At 40.2% G+C, this 9,838-nt stretch overlaps 1 protein-coding gene across 1 annotated transcript; it reads left to right on the top strand.

Annotated features, from left to right (window-relative positions):
- Nucleotides 1-4,023: 4,023 nt before the first annotated feature.
- On the top strand, nucleotides 4,024-8,722 carry SARC_00158 (hypothetical protein; the record flags this gene model as incomplete). The annotated part of the gene is made up of 7 exons (XM_014306151.1): nucleotides 4,024-4,208; nucleotides 4,370-4,499; nucleotides 5,591-5,743; nucleotides 6,236-6,405; nucleotides 7,228-7,370; nucleotides 7,975-8,087; nucleotides 8,576-8,722. 7 exons carry the CDS (start codon nucleotides 4,024-4,026, stop codon nucleotides 8,720-8,722), a joined length of 1,041 nt encoding a protein of 346 aa, XP_014161626.1.
- Between the last annotated feature and the right edge of the window lie 1,116 nt (nucleotides 8,723-9,838).

The following is a 9,838-nucleotide window of genomic DNA, read 5'->3' as shown; positions in this document are numbered from 1 at the left end:
ATTGTACATTGTGATTTTGAGTCCTACAGAAAGGTTGTATTCCCCATTCATCATGCTATCATGTTCAACTACATGCAAAAGTTACCCAATATTCGTTGGCAGGAGTTGTATGTTGATAATTTTCTTCTATACGAAGATATATTCAAGAGTACAACGGTTCATCTGAGGGATTTGTTCCGTCCTGTCGTTCAAGGGGCTATATGCTGCTACGTGCGTTTTGTGCATGTCAAGTTTACCGTGCCCTGTGGTGTGTTTGTAACTGTCGACCAGGGAAGCCAATCATAAGATACACACTGCGACAACCGAGTGGGCTTAGGTTGAGGAGCCTCCAGTACAGAGGGAATTGCGGACCTGTTGACCGCGGTATACAGACCCGGCAGAATGATATATTCACATGTATAGTTTAGATCGATCAAGGCTAGTGTGAAATTCTTTGCCTGGAAGCACGTCGCCTTTCGGGATGCGCCGACGGCAGGCGATTCTACATGCGCTGTGTCTATCCTTCGACGTATGTTGCGCTTCTGAGTCGCATGTCGAAGTACTGGTTGCACTTCAAGCTCGTCTTGTATCATATCTAAGAGTTTAAATCGACGTTCAAATCCGCCAGTCCGGTCCCGGACAATAAGTCTTGAATTTTTTTGACATCGGCATCTTGATTCACAAGCTTCATCGTGGCTGCGAAGGGTTGCTGCTGTTGGCAAATCATTTCTAAGATGCTCAACATTCTGAACTCTTTGAATGGTTATGATTTATTTTACTATGGAGTTAGTCTATCAGAAAGGAAAGCATGTAAAATAACGTATCAATAAAAGGCGCATCACAGCGGGCGCCAGCCGACGGGCTGTTTGAAAAAAAAGAGGGACAATTCTAATATTGACACTATGACCAGAAAATTGCACCCATCCGACTGACAGTGGTCCATATAAAACTTAAAAGTTTGATTTTGAACGTAAAACTTTTTGATTATAAAAGTTTGAACGCTAAACTTTATGAGGTTAGGCATAGCCTCGTAGGGCCATAGGCAATTATACATTAGAACATGGCCACTGCGCCCCCTTGATGGCGGCCCCTGCGGCCTGCGGCCTACGGCCATCCCCTGGCATATTATATTTTTATGCAATTTTTTTCCTGTTCAATAGAATACATCCTGTGTTGTGTTTGTTTTTTTTATTAACCAAAAACAAATCAAAACAAAAGGTATTTTGCTAAAAATTCAATTACAATATTCAAGTACATTTATTTTTTTAAATCGCTATTTAAAAAAAAAGCAAATACTGATTTACATAAATATTTTACATAAATAAATTTTTGTTTTTAAAAATATATTGATTTATTTTTAAATTTTATGTCGGTACATACATATTGAATTTTTAATTTAAATTTACAACAATATACATATATACATTCTTTTGTTTTTCAAAAACAATCAACACAAGAATATTATGTATATAAAAAAGGCATACGGCGTATGTCGTACAGTGTATTCACCTGGCCTGGTATACGACAAAGACACGTCGTATTAGCAAACTAGTTTCCTACCCGTCGCGATATGTCTTCTTAGGAGAAAAACATGACGTTAATCGGACTTCTGACTGTAATAAAAGACATAGCGTCCGGACGTGTCGTCATAGAGAAGTACCTTAACATGTCGTCATAGTGAAAAGTGCTGTCAGAAACCAGCCCAGGTATTTACACTGTATAGTGTATTTACTATTTACTTCTTGTTCAGTGATCAGTCGGTAAATTTTTTAACTCCGTTACATTTGCAACAAAAATCAAAATGCATTTGATAGGAGTAAATATCTAAATATTTATGTAAATAGATAGGGGTCATATTTAGGACGCACTTATTTTTCTTGTACATTTTTATTTATTTCTTATAAAAATACTTTCTGTGCACCTGTTTCTAAATACGTTCTTTCAAAAAGTTACAAAAAAAGATATTGTAAATAGACATAGAGCCTAGAGGTGGTGAACCGTGAATGAGAATGTTAGGCGTAGTGGCGGGAGACTTTTTTAAAAGAGTCCTCCATAGTTTGAGGCCTTTGAGCTATGCAGCAAGAGTAGATATTTAAAAATATAAAAAGTACAATTTATGACAATGGCAGATGCAAAGCCAAAAAGGCCAAAGTCAAAGAGACTGTACCTTTAGTTAGAAATATAATATGTATGTACACTGCGCCCAAATTTACAGCGTAATTATATACGTCTTTCAAAATTTTGAACATTGATTTAGATATTCTGTAGCTATTTTAGGAATAGTCGTATGTACGAACATCTGTTGAGCCCCCTTGACCTTTTCCTCACCAATGCGAGACCTCGTTGTGGTGTGCCACTGTACTGTATATGTAATACAAAATTAAAAAAAGGTAAATATCTACCTTTGTTCTTGTTCTGGCAAAGTACAAAATAGCGCTAATTGTGATTCCAATAAATTGCATGCAATTTTCTAATACAGCGTCGCGTATTATAATTTACATGTGTATGTGAAGTGAACCTTTTTTTCTTTTCGTCTTTGTTTCAAATGCATGTGCTCTATAGGCACATATTCTTGCCTGGTTAAAAAAAACTGTACATTTAGCTATGACGACATGTTAAGATCGTCGGAAATTATATTGCTACCCGTGTCCAGACAAAATGCCTTTAATTATAGTCGGAAGAATTAAGAAGACATATCGCAACGGGTAGAAAAAGAGTTTGCTTACATCAAAGAAAAAAGACATGTGTCTCTCGATCATATCAGGGAAGCACATTTCGGAAATCAAGTCTCTGGAGGTAATTTATTGAATAGTTTTAATATAGTTTTTAATATTGTTTTGTGGAAAGTACGAGCTAAATATGCTAAATATTAGTAAATATTTAGATATATAATAACGTGGACGTGTATGTGTGCACGAACACGCAGGTATATAGGTATGTGAATAGGTACGTGTATATGTATGGGTATGTTAACAGGTATGTGTGAGTAGGCCCGTATGAGTAGGCACGTGTGAGTAGGCACGCGTATATATGTATGTGGACAGGTATACGTATATGTATGTGCGGTATGGATATGCATGTGTATGTATATGTGTGCATATGCGGATAGGTATGGGCATGTGAGTGTATGAATAGGCATGTGAATAGGCTTGTGTATGTGTATGTGGATAGGTATGTGTAAGTGTACACGTGTAAATAAACATGTGAATGTGTATGCGTGCGTTAAGTGTATGTGTATGTCCATATGTATGTGTACATGTACAAGTGTGTATTAAGGCATATACATGTGAATGTGAATAAGGTTGTGTATGTGTATGTGGACAGGTTTTTATATGTGCATATGTACATGTACATGGGTCCGCCAATAGATATATTTATGTGCATGTGTGCGTGAATAATAGGCACGTACATGTGTATGTGGATAGGTGTTTTAAGTGAGTACAAGTACACGTCAATACGCATGCTGATGTGTATACGGATATTATATGTGTATGTATATGTGAATAGGCATATGTGTGAGTATGCAATAGGTAAGTTCGTGTGTAGGGGTGTATGAATATGTATCTGTATATGTATGTGAATAGCTACGTGTATGTCAAAAGGTATGTTTATGTGTACGTGTACACGTAAAATGGCATTGTGTGTATGAAAGACATATCTATGTGTATGTAAATAAGTATGTGTATATGTATGTGAATAATAGGCGAGTGTATGGGCTTCTTGACATTTTTTTTTACACTAATATGACCCAGCCGACAGATGTGAATTTTTTTGTTTTTGTGGAAAATACGATGACATCATCGGTAAATAGTGTTATCTCAGTCTAATCATAGCCATATATTTTTTTGCGCGTGTACGCTTTTTACGCCTATTGACACGCTTTTTATGCACATTTTGATTTTGAAAAGTAAATACTTACCATGTTGGGGTGTGATGATGTTGAAGTTTTGACTATAATGTACTAATATCTACGCGTATGTAGCTCTATAATTGAGCTATGCCTGTATTAGATGGATAGGAGCACAAGTACGAAAGTGTATCATGATGTCGGCTACTGATAAAATGGAGGGAATTACCTGTCCCATCACGCATGCGATTATGGCTGACCCTGTCGTAGACCCGGAGGGGAATTGTTATGATAGAGCGGCAATTGAACAGTGGTTAGAAAGCCACGGCGTCAGTCCGATCACGCGCACACCCATGACAATAGCAAATTTAGTACCCAATCGGTATGTTTATCGATAGGTTTGTCAAGTGATGTTTATTTGAATACATGGCGGTCAAGTGCTTTATTCAATCGTATTTATGTTCGTTCGGCTGGCTGTTTTGGTAGCGTGACTTTTGTGTTGATTTACACTTTCTGGTTTGGATATCTGCTGTACATCGATAGGAATATAGGAATAAACAGTAAGTTGTATCAAGATGCTATTGTTGAGGCGCTTAATATGAGGACCCACCCGGTTGTGTGGCCACAACTATATGATGTGCGAGAGTTCATCTTACATTCCACATCTTTTAATGTGAGTCGAGTGAAAAGATCATCGCTTGAGACATACATACTTTGGTCTATCATGTTGTTTTGGATTTCAAAGATGTATTGGCAGGGCCACAGCCTACAGGATAGCTTAAAAGGTCCTATTAGTATTTGGAGTTGAGAAGTAATACTAGATGTAGAGATAGAAACATTCCATATCTCTGTGACGAACAAGGTGTGTATATGTATTCTTTACCTGGAGACACATGGATTTTACTAAAATATCGTCCCTAGGGTAATAACTATCAAATTCCTATCAATTTAATTATAAAAAGATTCATGCAGAATCACTTTATAAATGGCACGAGTAGCGTGTGAGAAAACGCTTTGTCCGACAGCACGATGCCAATTGGATATGCTTCTTGTATATATATGATACACTCGGATGTGTATAGTGGGTTCCATGTTTCAGCGTGGGGGAATACGAATTCTCTTCGTGTAGATAATTTTGTTATTTTTTATACGGGTGTGTTTGAGCGTTCTGCTTCATCCATATAGTGTATGTGACCGTTTTAACCAGATTGTTGACGCAATATGAGTCATTTCAATATTATGAACTATTCTTTCATAGCCGGTGTTATTTCTAGTCTGGGCAAACACTACTTTTGCAAACCTTCTGAGGGACGAGGATGGTATCGGTATTCGAACCGACCAATTGATATCTCTATGTCTTAGGTGCGAAGTTCTTTTTGTTCCTCATCTTCTCGAGGGACTAAACAAGCCGAATAAAGGTCGAGAGATGTCCACAAAGGAACCAGAAATTAGTCGAATCGATCCAGAGACTATGTAGGAGCGTGATGCCATTGATCGCAGCGTTTTATTGACAACAGTAGGTGTTATATTTGCCCGAGTGTGTTGTATGCCATATGTGCATGTATCGAGTTCATCCTAAATATAACGGGTGATTGTAGGATGTTGATTTGAGATACCCCTTGAGTTTCAGCACTTCAGGGCACAACAGCCGACAGATAGTTCTCTGTTTTCGTATGTAAACCGGATTACGTTCAACTATGGGCAATTCTATTCTTATTGTCGTGTGTCCTTATTGGGAGTTCCTCAACTTAATATAACACACAGGAAGTGTCTACCGAGAATGAGACTGATGGCATGATGATGGATGTTGCTGTACACATCAACACACCCAACCCCACAGCTCAACAGATGGCAGTCATGCCTGTGGACGTTGTCTGTGTTGTTGACGTGTCTGGATCTATGGCTGCCACATCCGAGGTAACATCTCGCTCTCACATGGGTTAAGTTGTATAATACCCCGTTGATGACATGTTGTTGTGCTTGCGATTTGAGTGTGCCCACTATATGCTGGTACCATTTTAAGCGGTGTGTGTCGCATACAACCGATATAATGTGTAGTGCCTCGCGCTCAATGGGTACGGCTGCCGTAGCTTCCAGCTGCGTGTAGCATGCTCCTACCCATGTGAATACAAAGCCAAATTAGTATACAACCGGAGGCAGTGTTTTGGACCCACACCTTGACCATGCTGAGCATGTTAAAGCACTTTATCGTCGCTGACAAGCACTACCTGGTGGCTTTCCTAAGAAATTTTTAAATGTGTTGATTCGCTTTGGTCACATGAACAGTTTGTTTGTGCATAAATTTATACGCGTGTACCTCACTCACATGTCACGTGTCATCATAACTATATAGTCAGATGCACACACGTGTAGACATATCACTGAACCTGTATCCTACCGTTGTACTAGGTACTAACCGAACGCGGTCCGACTGAGACCCATGGGCTGACTCTGTTGGACCTGGTGAAGCACGCCATCACCACCATCATCTATTCGCTATCCGCAGATTCCAGATTGGCCATTGTTTCGTTCAGCACGAACGCTCACTGTGTACTTCCTCTGACTGTCATGGATACAGAGTATGTATTGTTTAGCGCTTGTATTCCGAGAAATAATGTTTGGGAGGCTTCTTATCATCTGTGGTTACATCGCTTTTTGTCCATTTTGTGTGGGTAGTTGTTGCTTTGTCCTTTGCATCAGTATACCGCAGATCTCCACAACTTAATACCACACGTTTTCACTTTCTCAGTTGCATATGTGCGCAGAGACTGAGTTGTACAAGATGTGAAAATTGTACTTTTACAAGGTGTACAAATTGTACTTCTAGCATTGAGTGCAATAGCCCTCTCTACAGTGTGATACGATATGTCCACACCCCTCCCAGGGCGTGGCAAGGGCTAGATACTACAGTCCAAAACTGCGGACCACCAAGAATCCATATAGACTGAATTATCTTAAGCTCTAGTTATGACACCTAGCTCACCGTTAGAGACAGCGAAGTGACGTTCGCATCATTAAGGGTCTGGGTCAATCAGTTCACTCCTACATGCAGTGTATGCAATACTTCGATTGCATTTCTAACTGGCTCAGTAGCCAAGGCATTGAAGATGATTTGTCCATGCTGGTCAGCTTAGGTTGTAGTTTATATTCTACACCCTTGCCTGGTGGATGCTAGGACACTTCCAAGAGATCTGCGTGCTGTCGATTATATCAGCAGTACTACGGAACATGAACTGTACGGATTGTCTTATGATATTGGCATTCACAAAGCCATACCCCACCCATTGAGACACTAAAACGGCCGTAGGAAAATTCTATACTGCACCTTCTGCGCACATAACGGTAAAATCACTATACTCCTCCCTTAATGTCCATTATGAATATTTCCTACTCACTTGTAGAGGCACTGAGTTGGCCTTAACCAAGGTTGGTCACATGAATGCAGCAGGCGGTACCAATCTATGGGCAGGCCTAGATTCGAGCATTCATCTAGTACTAACTCGTGCGGACATCACGCGATGTGCGTCCATCATGCTTCTCACTGGTATATATGTTTTACTAAAGATTATCCTGTGGTTCTATTGTCATAGTAGCGCCTACCTGTGTATAGATTGTATCAATAGGTCTTTAAACTAGCCAATGGCTATTCCGAAGCCCTGTACGCCGCAAGCAGACAATTGAGGTTGTGCGTGGTTCGATTATGCCTCTCACTGGCGTGTTTAGGATTTTCACTATATTTTCACCTATAGTGTGCCGCATTCATACTTCTTAGTGACTTAAATGGGTGTCGCTGATATTCTACTGACCTTTTGTAGACTTGGGATGGTCTTTTTTCTGGCACATATCCATGGTCGTATTCCAGCTCAAAATACGCACATGTACATGCAATCAGTCTGGAACACTTTCTTCGAAAGTTCAGTGTATTATAACTATCTTGGACATGTGGAGTAGTGCAACGTGCGAATCAATGTTATAAAACAAATGATGTGTATACTTGCTGCGGATCTGTGACCTCTGCATTTCAGTCCATCAATATACCTAATAGTCTGTACTAATTGTGTACACTTTTCATTGCGCATGCAGTTTAAGTGTGCTATCTTGGACTTTATCCTTGTTGTAGATGGCGTCCCCACGAGCACTCCGATGAGAGGATTTCACGCTGAACCACAAATACCTGTCTGATCCAGCAATACCGCTGGGTTGTCAAATCAATACGTTTGGTTTCGGATATAATGTCCAAAGTGGTCTGCTGCGCGATTTGGTATGTTATAGCCTTCTCGGCTACGTACTTGGTGAGTATAATAGTCTGGAATATTGTGCAAGCTCTTTCGTATGACGCTAACAAACCGGTATTAGTAAATCGACTTGCATTCCCCGCGCGTGAGAATACAAGAGTATGTACGTGTTTGCATATGTGAACAAGTGGAGTCAAACAAATACAGATTCAAGTACGCACAGGTACGTAAATACTGTGTGAATGGGCGCGGCTACGGAGATATTAATTTGCCAGTACTCGCCTCGTCAAATGCGATGCACATGCGCATGTATCTGAAGTTATATGAGTAATCCTATATAGTATGGCTAAATACTTATGGGAGGGCATGTATATACACATGACATTCTAGAACACGTGCTGTATATGCGTGAGTGTAAAACAACCGCAGTATGCGTGATATCATATTGGAAAGTGCTATCTAGCGACTGCTCATAACGTACAATTTATGTGCATGTAAATGTTTCTCTCCATAGGCAGAAGCAGGCACGGGCACGTACTCGTTCATACCAGACAGCGGAATGTGTGGCACTGTGTTCATCAACACACTCGCAAAGACGATGTCTACCCTCGCCATCAATTGTCAGCTCACAGTGGAAGTAAACAGGGACATAGGTACGTGAGGCGCTGCTTGTGTGCGCGTTGTACTGTTATATACAAGTTCGGTACACATATGAGAGTACATGTAAACAAATCTTAGTCTACACGCACATTATTAGTTTATATGCGCTCAACTTTTCGTTACCTCAACTGGCGACCAGCAGCTTGTGCTGTGGACCCACGAGTGCATGCAAAAAAAAATGCGGTAGTGCCGCTGTCACTGTTGCAGGTTTATATTTACATGGGACGTCTTTGTACATGCATACATGTATCCTACTTAGAAAGGCAGTAGTTTCTCGAGCTTGTTCGTGGCTAGATCTCTGCACACCATAACGTCTTCTAACAGAAATAATCTCAAATTGTACACCCCTCAGTCAGTTTCAAAAGGCTGCGTGAATTACCTAGAAACACAGTATAGGCAATGCCGTATACTAACAGTAGTACGCATGAAGTCCATCTCTAGACGTATGTATGTACAAGCCGAATCCAGTTCCTGATAAAACATTTATTCGATCTGATTGACATCAATTTTTTATTCCTCACTGACAGGGGTGGTAGGATGGGATGACTGTGACGAGGTCGATAACGCAAGCAACCCTAGAAGTAAGTGCTTTCGAGATACTGCTTGTCAAGGTATCAGCAGCCACTCTTTGAGCGTACTGAAATGACGGTTGACTGTGAGGTTTCGTGGGAATATAATTTTAGTTATATGTCAGAACGAAGACTTAACTTTGTTTTCATTGTTGAACGTAAACATATCTTTTTCTGAAGATATTACATGTCAATTGCTATCTCTACATACATAGGATGATACCGCCCATATATGCGTAGGTGGGACGCTGTCAGCGAGTCTATCAGTACTTCCAATGCGACCCATTGGTATTCATCGTTCCTCTACTCTCAAATCAGTTTTCGAGAATAAGATGGACATTTTCATACTACATAATGACCTGTCATTGTTCACAGCATCCCTGGATGCTCTGTCATCCGGAGATGTCGACTCCTCTCACTTGTTATCTATCAGCTCGCACATACACTCCCACATACACTCTGCAGACCTTCATACATAGCATTGTGAATTTAAGTGTGTAGGGTACCGTCTGACTGTAAATATATTGCAGCACGCATGGCAAATCGCC

This window comes from Sphaeroforma arctica, assembly GCF_001186125.1.
Source record: "Sphaeroforma arctica JP610 unplaced genomic scaffold supercont1.4, whole genome shotgun sequence".
In the NCBI taxonomy this organism is placed as follows: Eukaryota; class Ichthyosporea; order Ichthyophonida; genus Sphaeroforma; species Sphaeroforma arctica.
This window is presented reverse-complemented; position numbering and strand designations above follow the sequence as displayed.